Here is an 11,982-nt window from a genome sequence, read left to right as displayed (position 1 = left end):
TACTGTTACAGGATATAACATACAAATATAATAATTTTAAATATGTTTAACTTTGGTGTATGCGCCAACTTTATTTAAATGTTCTATGATCAGTTTGAAAATGACCATTTATAATGAAAAAAAAATTGTGTAAGTGCATGAAGTGTCAGTACAGTATCAGGGTTAACCTAAGTAAAAGGCACTTATAAAAAAAACAGTGATGACCATTACAGTTTTTCTCAGTCACTTTGGTGCATTTCTCAAATCAGAAATGAAATTCTCAAAACTACTTGTACAACCTCCACATCATCTAGTCATTTATACACATCACAAAACCAGTTTCTCATTCTTTTGGACAAGTTGCGATTGCTTTTGTACGGAAGTTCTAAGCGGCCATTCATTATAATTTTTTTCTCGTTATAACGACTTTATTTTCTCGTTATCTCGATATAACGAAGGTTGTTTACTCGTTATAACGACTTAATTTTCTCGTTATCTCAACATAACGAAGTTAGCTTTCTCGTTATAACGACTTAATTTTCTCGTTATCTCGAAATAACGAAGTTCGTTTTCTCGTTATAACGACTTAATTTTCTCTAAGAAGTTACAAAACTGACCAGCAGGTGGCACTATAGACCTGAATATAACTGATGGGGTATTGTGTTACTATCCACTTTACTGTACGCAGACCTTCCTCGTGATCGCTATAATTTGTGCAGTGTAGTTCATAAGTGACATTAAATTAATTTCTAAATGTTAAATGCTTGAATCAATATGATTATTTTGTGTATTAAGTTCCTGCTAGATGCATGAGTTTCACCAAACGCGTTCTGTGTCATAAAATAACTGCTTATCAAAACTAAGGTTGACGTCACTGTATTCTGTTGGCACCTATATCTTTATTTGTGCTTCTTAGGCACATGATTTTTAGTTAATAAGCGGAGATGTTCTGTTTATCTACAGTAAGCCGTGATTTAACGATGTAGGCTCATGTGCTTCTTTTCCTTATTACTAATCTTTATTGTTAACCATATTGATGAGAAATGTGATGTATATGTAAAGTGCATAGGATAATTTAATTCAGTTTTTTTCTACACACACACACACACACATTACACGTACACATGAACGCTCTTTTCAAACAGAAGCTTGTAACACACATGATATCTGCCACATCATATAATGACTACTACAAATTACAAATTATATATAATTTTATTTCAAATAAAATGAAAATTAAAAGTGAGTTTATTCCAAGCAGCTCTAATGGCACGGTGTTACCATTTAAACATGTTAATTACAAAAATAAAAAAAAACTTTGTTGTACTGTCTCTGGAAAAATCAACAGTGATTGATCAGCCTTTATTTATGTACAGTATTGTAGACGTTATTACCTAGGCGAAGCAAAATTTGCTGAAATATAGGCTACAGTAAGAGCGCCTGCATGGCTGTCTATCAGATACCTGTCAAAGTTGAGTTCGTTACTATAGCAACAGTAAACCTGTCATGTCGTTATAACGAGAAAACAAACTTCCGTTATGTCTAGATAACGAGAAAAATAAGTCATTAAAATGAGAAAATGACTTTCGTTATGTCGAGATAACGAGAAAAATAAGTAATTAAAACGAGAAAACGACTTTCGTTATGTCGAGATAACGAGAAAAATAAGTCATTAAAACGAGAAAACGACTTTCATTATGTCGAGATAACGAGAAAATTAAGTTGTTATAATGAGAAAACAAAAAGGGAAAAAATTATAATGCATGGCCGCTTAGAACTTCCGTACTTTTGTACATTCATGCAATTGATTATGCACATTTATCTGTGGTTTCCTACATTATTAGTTGCTAATGTCATGTCGTTCAAAATGTATTATATAGTTTTCTGTGCAACAGTCTTACCCCTCAAAACATCTAGTATTTAGTTCATCATAAAGGTCTTTAAATGCTAAATGGTTAATCTAGTTGTCATAAACTGCCAAGCACACTTTTTATTTTGATTTTTACACATTGTTATTAGACTTTTTGTCAATTTGGTATGAATTGTGCAAGTGAATCTCGACTAATGAAGAGAATGTAGATGATAAACCAATGATAAACCATTTCTCAAGGTTCATCTCATGGATCTTCAGTTGGAAATCTTATACTGTATAGACAGAGGACAACATGAGAGTTTTAAGTTCTGACAATTGAATTATTTTCATCTTTGTGGCCATATTTCTTTTTCCTTTTCTATATCACAATGAGGGTTTTTTTGGGGGGGTCAGACCACTAGTAAAAGTGTAACTGGGAATTCTATCTAGTCTTTTTTAATCAATATCCCACATACAGTAATGTGTTAATGTGTACTTTTGAAATTGATATATGGCATACATAAGCATATGGCATACTATTCAATACAGTAACTATCATCCAAAATGTTGCCATAGTTTACATCAGAACATCCCTCCAGAGTACACTGTTATATTGACAACATGACTTAGTCTTATCCATAAACTATGACACAAGGACTTGTCATTCTGATGGCACTGACATGTTCATTGACACAGATATTTATTTTTGAGAGATGAACTAAGAATTTTGTGCAAGAGACTGGCTTTTGCAGGCAATCCATGGTGTTTTGTTATTTATACGAGTTGTTTTGAGAAATGCACTTACTGTTTTGCAAATCTCAAGGATGATTCGAGAAATGTACCAAAGCGACTGAGAAAAACTGTAAAATGTTTTGTCTGTCTACTTTACCGCGCTCAATACCTCCCTCTCCCGGGGAGCTGAGTAACTGCAGCTCCAATCAGTGTAGCCTGGATAGAGTCAGACATTTCTTTTGGCAAAGCTGAGGAAACGTACAGTCCTACAAGTGATAGTTTGAATGGAGCCTATACTAACTTCATAATACGTTGAGCTTTGCGTGTACACATGGCTATAAACATGGACGCATTCTTAAATCCAGACACCTGATCAAAATAGCTGAATAATAGCTAACTTTCACCCATCCCAGTTTTTCATTATGAATTAGCAACTAGACTCTCTATAGGGATAGGACCACTGATCAACACAAGAAAGCAAACGTCAGGATTTGTGTGTTAAGTAATATCTCTTATGGATCTAAAACCTGTTATAAAATCAGCAAATGGCAAATAGATATTTATACACCATGTGCAATCTCAGTGAAATCAGTCTAAATTTTGGGAGAAGAAACATACTTTCAAATCAGTCGGACCAGATTTATACTCACTGCAGAATAGGCCATTCAAGAATAAACCAGATGTTTTTAATAGTAGAATATCTACCAATATGTTAACTTTGCCATAACCTTTTATCCATGAAACGTGTTATTAAGTCGTGCTTGGATTATTGATTATCTTGATTCCAAAACTGTGGATTTCAGGAACAAAATGTAGTTAAACTTTAAAACTGGTCAAAAAATAAAACAATTGTATCATATGTGTGTTTTTTTATATTCTGCATTTGATTTGTTGAACTATTACAGTGATAAAGTACACATTCTGTTGGCCATCATCCACCATCCCCTGCATCGGATTAAAAAACAAACACAAAACCAAAAGTTAATTGTGAGAACCTTCACCCATGTCTTCATGTATGTGTGTAATAGTGGCCTCATATATATAACTTTAGTTATAAAGTTATATATATTCTAATATAACATTAGAAGTGATTCTGCAAACTAGGAACAAAAAAATAATCAGCAAAAGTGCAAGTAACAAACTCTGCTGATTTGTAACTAATTACAAACAAAAATCTTATCCACATTAACTGCAATCTGCTTGTAGGAAGGTTGTCATGCACTTCCATGTGACACATTTTTTAAGAAAAAAAAGCTACTTCCTAAGAGTCTTTATATTGTTCCTTATCTCTCACCTTACAGTCTTACAGTACAGTGAGCAAGTTTTATTATGCCCCAATAGCCTATTTAGGCTACACAACATACTTATCAAACAACATACTTTTACAGCAAAACAGTGGAATATAAGAAAATATTTAACAGCTGTTGCCCCATTTACTTTTAGTGTATTCTAACGATAGGTTACCTCTGGCAAATCATTGGCTGTAATCATTGAATAAACATATAACACAGGAAACAATTTATAATGCTTTGTGCACAAACAAAAACTAATGCAGAAATGTTAATCCATACGTTTATGACCTCAAGGTTAGATTATTGTAATGCTTTATTGGATTATTGTTCAGCACGCTTATAAACAAACTCTAGCTGGTTCAAAATGCAGCAGCTGGAGTTCTTACTAGAACCAAGAAGTACTGTATGACCATATTAGCCCGGTTCTGTCAACACTGCTCTGACTACCTATTAAACATTGTATAGATTTTAAAATTTAGCTTATTACTTATAAAGGCCTGAGTGGATTAGCACCTCGGTATTTGAACAAGCTCTTGTTACATTATAGTCCTCCACGTCCACTGCATTCTCAAAACTCTGGAATAACCTACCTAACCTAACATTGTTCAGGAGGCAGACACACTCTTGCAGTTCAAATCTATATAAAAGACCTATCTCTTTAACCTGACTTACACATAACACAGTAATGCGCTTCTAATATCTAAATCTGTTAAAGGATTTTTAGGCTGCATTAATTAGATAAACCAGGACCAGGAACACTTCCCATAACACCCAGTGTACTTGCTAGTGGATGGCTCCTGAGTGATTCACATCATGAAGCGAGGTTCAAACTTTGGCCTCTGCTCTCATGGAGAACAATTAATTATATAGCATATTTTATTTTTAGATGAACTAGAAACAATGAATTTATAAAGTTTTTTTTCGAAATGTAAATCAGTAACAAATGGCTGAACCCACAGCCAATGGTGAAAGTCTTTGCGAAAGGAGACCCGCCCCATTTTGGAGGTTCTGCCCAATTTTGGATTACACGCCCCATTTTGGAGATCATTAAACAGTTCACCAACTAGCATTTTTTACGTTTTGTTAGATCTGTAGTAGACTAGGCAATGGTGGCGCTAAGGCGGGGCTTGACGGGTCTATAGCCACATCAGAAACTTCCTTAGCCCTCAAAGCTGCCGTATATAAAAAAAAACACAAGGTGGCTGAATTTGCTTGCTATTTAGATATCTGAAGCTTATAGACGTTCGCTACTTTTACTCAATTTAATTAGTTTTTTAGCACCCCATCTGAACTGTTAAGCCCCTCCTTAGAGCCGCCACTGGTAGTAAGTTTTAGAGGAGCTCCTCGCCTGTTAAATGGGAACTTGAAAATGTGTGTTACTCCCCCCTTAAGCCATGAGATGTGTTAGACTTTCAAATACCCACCATGACTTTTTTCTTTGTTGTGCAGAATAAAACCAGAAAAACCAAAAATGTTATCAAAAGTTTCATTTAATGTTTCATGAAAATAATAAATCAAAAAGATTTCTTGTAGCACTGATATTTTAGTAATACTTTATCCCTTGATTTTTATACATTATATGGGAGACCAAGACTAGTTGGGAAAGTTGTGTAATATGGCATTATCTCTATATGTTCACTAGACTTTGAAAAAGATTAAAACCGAAGTAAGAAATATTCAGGTTGCAACTTGCCCCGGTCTCCCCTATACAATAAAAAATTTAAATAAACCCAAGCACATTAAATTAGTTTTTATCTGGAAAAGACCACTGGATGGCTGCATTGTACAAAATATTTCAATTGGTTACAATACTCAAACAAAAGACATTTACACCATTTATCATTAACACAGACTTAAATTAACAGCCAGAGTGCAACGTAAATTTGTAAAGTAGTATACAACTCATGTTCTCTCAAATAGTTAGTATCTAAGAGAAAATGCCAAAGCTTCCCACACTGCTCCAATTACTTTATACTGCTCCACTGTATTTTGTTTGAATAAAACTTAAAAATGGATGAGGAAATTTTTTTATTTATTATTGATATATATATATATATATATATATATATATATATATATATATATATATATATATATATATATATATATATATATATATATATATATATATATATATATATATAATTTTTTTTTTTTTTTTTTTTTTTTTTTTTTTTTGACCCTGATGGCAGTGCACAGCTAAAGGTCACAATAAATTAAACTTTTTATGGTCAAAAACGAGAGTTTGTCTAATGAGATCTATCTATATATATAACTAGTACCTTAAACAGCGTGGGCTCTATTTTGTCTGCCCAATTATCTAGTTTGGAGTTGCAATGGTATTATTATATTATTATTACTAAAGAGGATAAAAAGGTATAGTGAATCTTTTCATGTGAGTGCACATTTAGCTTTTTCCATAGAATGCCATTGGATGTCATGTCTAGTAGGTGGTGTTTGCTTGGAAGCAGCACTCTATAATCTCACTTGCTAATTCTTTTGAAATGTAAATGTATGAAATTGAAAGAAATGAAACGGAGAATGAAAGTGAGGATTGTAGTACAAATATTGAGGACAAATTAAACGTGCTTTGCATATGGGAAAAAAATAAACATTCTAGTTGACTCTGTTGGTAGAAGCTAGTGCTGAGCGGAGTTTCTCATGGAAAGCTGGGATTCGTTCCCTGTGTAAAGGCCAGTTTAGTACACAGTGAGGTTTCAACATGCCACGACGAAGATACAGAGAGCGGTTTAAATTGTAATCAGTTACATCTTGCAAAAAAATCAGAATCAGTGAGTCACGATTGTCCTCCATTACCTGGTGATGTGCATGATGGGCTTTGAATCTGAAAGTAGGAGAAGGAGAAAGTTTAAATACCTCTCGAATTTGGTAAACCACCTGTGTATTTCAGTTAATTACAGAAAAGGAAACATGAATTTGGTGAATATGTGAGGTGTTTCTCTGAGGATCTGAATGTACTGCACACCTTGAAACTGGTCAGTGGTTTACACTTAATTAATGGTCACTAAACATATTAGTAGACAGCCTTTCTGAATCAGTTATAGATAATAAGGAAAAGTTTACTTACTGCCTACACCAAGGATCCTTCAGAAGCATTTCTGTAATAACAAAAATTATTTTCCTGGAACGTCCCATGTTTTCAACAATGGCGTCAAGTTGAGAAACGCCAGGTACTGCATCTCTGTCTTCAAGAAAAAAAATTAATTTTTCATCCTCTAGGGGAAGCAAGCTTCGTTCCACCCATGGCCTATCTTCAGCACTGTGGATGATATATGCATCATATGCATATCTACCCTCAGTAATTCTTTCATCCTTCAGTGACCCCAGCATACGGTTCACCATTATGCTCCAGAAGAACTGGATTCTCCATCCTTGGAAGTGTAGCAGGAAAGCTGTGAATAACAACATTAACACTGCTGTGCTACTCATAATGTACAGGGCTTTAAAAGGTGTCATATCCTTGCAGGACAATGGGTCAAAGTCCATAACAGAGCGGTTAAAGTAGGCATTTGGGGTGTTACATATATAACTTTGAGGGAACCCAGGAACACTGACATTGGTGGAGTTAAGCCACTCAGAGAACCACAGAATGCTCTCGCAGGTGCAATCAAAGGGGTTGTGGTCCATGTAGAGTTCTGTCAGGTTGGAAAGTGGCACACCAAACGTGACACGTAGAACGGATGTTATAAGGTTCTTTTGAAGATGCAAATACTTTAAAGACTGTAGGTCATCAAAAACAGAGGCATGCAGCTGATCCAATAAATTACCACGGAGACTTAGCTCACGTAACTCAAAGAAGCCATGCAAAGCATTAAGTGGAATCTCATCTAAACCATTGTAATCCAGATCCAGAGCAGACAGTTTTGTGGCATCCTTGAGGAACAACACTGGACCACCAGGATTGGCCGTCTTCCACAACCTAGCCAAGTTGTTGTGCTGCATTTTCAGTACCTTCAAATTGTACAGTCCTTTCAGCAAGCCAGCATTTATGTTTGCAATATTGTTGTTATTGAGATCTAGAATTGTGAGGTTGACAAGTGGCCTAAACGGAGATGGTTCTATATCTAGGGTCCCTTTTACTGCACGGCCAAGTTTTAGAGTCCTTAATGTAGGGACATGGATGAATGAGGTATTGGTAAGGGAAATACTTTGCTGGTTTTCAGACATGTCAAGCTCTTTAATGTTTGAAAGGCCCTCTAACTCATGTCCTTTCAGCTGCTGATTAATGAAATTGTGACTGAGTAGGAGTGTCGAGAGGTTGCCCAAATTTGAAAAGGCCCCAGGTGCCAACTTGTTGATACCCGTGGCAGTAAGATTAAGAGTCTGAAGGTGTGCAGATTCTTGCAAAGAAGCAAATGTTGTGTTTGTGACTGTCTTCAACCCTGTGATGCTCCAACTCAAATCCAGTGTCTTCAGGTTCAGAAGCCCAGAAAAGATATGTTCAGTTATCTCTCGAAATGCAGTATCTGTCATGCATAGATGCTCTAATTGGACTAAATGGGAGAAAGAGAAGTCTTCAATAATTGGTAGGGATGAACTATGACTCTTAATCAGTGCTTTCTGCAGGTTAAGCTGTCTCAGGTTTCCCAATCCAAGGAAGGTGTCCTTAGTTAGGTGTTTAAGGGAGTTATGCCCCAGGGATAAACTTTCCAGTCTGGGAAACCACTGAAAGGTGCCATTAGCAATCTTTGTCATCGTGTTGCTGCTGAGGTCGAGCACTGTGATGTTAGTCTTGTCTAGACCTTGGAAAGTTGTGTTTGAGAGGGTGACCTGTTGAGTGTTCTTAAGGGAAAGGCTTCGCAAAGCTGTGCCTGCAAGTTCTTCACAAAGACTGGGGGTTAACTGAAGGCTGATCTTGCTGTAGTCCAGCACTAAGTCAGTAAGTCTAGCAATAGTCTGGAAACAGCCATTCTCTACCTAGGTTAACAAAACAATCGTAAAAGAAGACAAATGTTTGTTGGAGTGAGAATGACATAGCTAAACCAGATTCAAGAAACTACACATTATAGCAGTGAGTTGGTTCACATGCAAACTTATTTTTTTAAATGCATATGAACATACTAATTGACTGTCCCTCATTTAAAGGTTTAGCTCATGTTGCATTTGTTTGTTGATCTAATGCTACAAAAGCACTTGACAATACTACATTTCATAAATTTGCATGATGTTTTTAGGTCATGTCAGTAATCAGAGTCCAAAGTTTTTCAGTATTATTTCACAAAGAATACATCACAGCAAAGTCCAGTTATCTGAGCACCAAAAATAGAAATGTACTCCTAACAGTTTCCAAGAGAGATAAGGTTAGATGCGAGTAAACACACTGTGGCAAACATGCATTGTAGTGTCTGAAATTCTGTATGGGTTTTATATATAGATACTCATGTGCTTTCAGTGAAAATAACGGGACATATGTCACATTCTTTTCCTCTTACCTTTTTAAGAGACAGGGATGAGAGTATCAGAACCCGAAATACAGAGGAATTGCTGAGGAATGAAAAGTCGTTTTTTTGCAGTTCAGAAATTTCATTTCCAGATAGAGCAAGGGTCACCAGGTTTGGCAGTTGAGGTTGTGTTCCCAATTTAGCCGATTTAAGTGTGTTCCAGGATACATCTAACCACGTCAAACTCTACATAGAGAGGAAATGTAAAAAAAAAAGTAAGTTCTATAAGACCATAACAGACTGAAAAAGCAACAGAGAAAGGGATAGAGCGTGTTTATTGTAAACAAACCAATGAGGCTGCACACAGTATTTTCTGTTACACATTATTATCATTCATATCATTCAATTATTATCATTGATTATCATTCATATAAATGGCAGTACTGATCGTGTCTCTATGGTTACACACACAATAAATCATAATAGCCTGTCCCTCTATGTAAATATTAGTGCTAGAAAACAGTGTTGCCAGGAGGCACCAAACTGAATTATACTTTAAACAAGAACATAAAAAGCCACCTCAAACTTTTTATTGCATTTAATATTTACTAAAACGTCTTCATAAACATACCTTAAGAACAGAGAAGGGCTCCCCAATTAGCTTCAGCCTATTGTAAGACAGGTCAAGTCGTGTTAAATGAGAACAGTTTTTCAGGTCTTTCTCGTTTAATAAATGCACTTCATTGTGTTGCATATTAAGACTTTGCAGGTGTGGCAGAGAAATACATAGATCCTCTTCTATGATCTTTAAAGTGTTGTAGCTGGCATCTATATTCATCAGATTTGAATACAAATGCAGAGAAGACAGATTTTTTAATCTGTTGTGTGACACATCCAATGTGGTGATATTTTTGGGTAAGTCCGTTGGAACTGCATCCAGATTCATATGACTGCAGTCTGCTTTGTTATTCCCAATTGTACATTTTGACTTGTGTGGGTATGCTGTGCCTGCACAGTGGCCATGGAAACACATGCAGAACAAGGGCAACAATATGAGTTTCATCCGCTCCATATATTTTCCTGCTTTCCTATTTTTTCCTCAAGTCAAGCTGTAATGAACATAACAGTATTTCATTCACGGTATGAAAGGTTATACACAAGTTTATACACAACAATTTCCCACAAAATAATTTATGTTAGTTAAAATAAGTGATATTTTGCTACTGAAAATTAATTAAACCGCATAGCAACTTTTTTAACAATAACATTATACACGAGAACGTATTAATCTGTTGCAAAGTTTTAATGCGTGACTTACATGAATCGTGCCGATCTAATTTCCCTCGTTCAGCTCAAATATCAGCATGGTTAAAGTGTTTCAAGTGTGAAGAACTCAAGACAGTCTTGTATAGCCGATTTATTCTTTGCATGGGGGAAAATACCATTCAATAAGGAACAATTCCGCTTCTATCAGAAGTGAAACAAACGAAGAGGCGGATCCTCTCCCGCAGACGTGTCCTAGATATTAAATTTCGTCACTCATATTCGACACAGAGCTCAAGCTCTGTGATTACTTATAATAGATTATACGTTTCTCTCATTGTTTGAATGCACATTCGATCGTTTTTTTTGTACATTCATGACGATTAAAATCGCATCCGGCAGTTGTTGTTGTTTTTTTTTTTTTTTTTTTTAGTCAGCGACTAAAATAACCCACTTCCTTATATTATCTGAACGATGGTAGAGAGCAAGCACAAGTCCTGGCAGCGGCAGGTCGCAGCGCCGCTTCCGGTGGCATCCCCAGATGCCACTTTCGTTTCTGCTATTTCTAATATAGTTTTACATCTTAATATTTTTATTGGCCTCAAAAATAAAAAAATAAAAAACCTACAAAAAAGGACTGAGTAAACCGACAGGGATTTCCCATTTTCCCTCTAGATGCAAAAATGTAGCCAGTGCTCGAAATGAAGTGGGGGCTCAGGGGATCCGGGAACCCCCATAAGGCATTAGAGAGCCCCCCATAAGAAGTAAAACATAGACTTGGGGGTATATTAATATGACACATGTGACAAATGTGATTGTTTTTTTTTTTTTTTTTTTTTTTTTTTATGTGTATATAAAAATGGCCTTATCAGGGATACATCTGCTAGCACAAACTCCAATGTTGACAAGACTGCTTTATTGGCGCAGCTCCGGTGAAGTACTGTACAAGTACCTTTAGCTAAAAAAAATGAGAATGATAAACCTCCACTCGCAGTCGGGAAGAGGAAGCTTTTACTGACTTTTTTGAAGGGTTTTTTTTTTTTTTTCTCTAAATATCTTTCCACTATACAAACTCCATGTCGGGGCTTTTTTGTATTGCTTGTGGAAATTATTATTAGGCCTGGTTCTGGGGTGCTAGAGATCTCGGGTTCTTTGCTATATGTGTGTGTGTGTGTGTGTGTGTTACGGAGCCCCGCACATGCCATGCAAGAAAAAATAAATAAATTGTGCGCACGATTTACTAATACGTTCCCTCAATGTCCTAAAACTTGCACACGATTACTATTGCATTCCCTCGATTTACTCAATTGTGTGCACAATATTACTGTTTTTACAAAAAAAAAAAAAAATAATAAAAAAAAAAAAAAAAAAAAAAAAAATATATATATATATATATATATATATATATAGCCTATCAGCTTTGAGCAGAAGAAGAGAATTATTTTAAAAACATAAAAAAATC

The 11,982-nt window shown here is 35.5% G+C and overlaps 1 protein-coding gene across 1 annotated transcript; it reads right to left on the bottom strand.

The window, feature by feature from the left end:
- Positions 1-5,993: 5,993 nt before the first annotated feature.
- On the bottom strand, positions 5,994-10,859 carry LOC127949721 (toll-like receptor 3). Its single transcript, XM_052547208.1, has 5 exons — positions 10,576-10,859; positions 9,889-10,366; positions 9,309-9,503; positions 6,944-8,793; positions 5,994-6,700 (listed from the first exon to the last, which is right to left on the bottom strand). Exons 2-5 carry the CDS (start codon positions 10,327-10,329, stop codon positions 6,472-6,474), a joined length of 2,715 nt encoding a protein of 904 aa, XP_052403168.1. The 5' UTR covers positions 10,330-10,366; positions 10,576-10,859; the 3' UTR covers positions 5,994-6,471.
- Between the last annotated feature and the right edge of the window lie 1,123 nt (positions 10,860-11,982).

The sequence above is a fragment of the Carassius gibelio genome, chromosome B1 (genome assembly GCF_023724105.1).
Source record: "Carassius gibelio isolate Cgi1373 ecotype wild population from Czech Republic chromosome B1, carGib1.2-hapl.c, whole genome shotgun sequence".
NCBI classification, from domain to species: Eukaryota; Metazoa; Chordata; class Actinopteri; order Cypriniformes; family Cyprinidae; genus Carassius; species Carassius gibelio.
This window is presented reverse-complemented; position numbering and strand designations above follow the sequence as displayed.

Coding starts and splice junctions, on each gene's coding strand:
- LOC127949721 (XM_052547208.1), bottom strand. CDS start 10,329: ATGGAGCGGATGAAACTCATATTGTTGCCCTTGTTCTGCATGTGTTTC. Junction 9,504..9,888: donor AGCCCTTCTCTGTTCTTAAG/GTATGTTTATGA, acceptor CTCTCTATGTAG/AGTTTGACGTGGTTAGATGT. Junction 8,794..9,308: donor CATCCCTGTCTCTTAAAAAG/GTAAGAGGAAAA, acceptor TTGTTAACCTAG/GTAGAGAATGGCTGTTTCCA.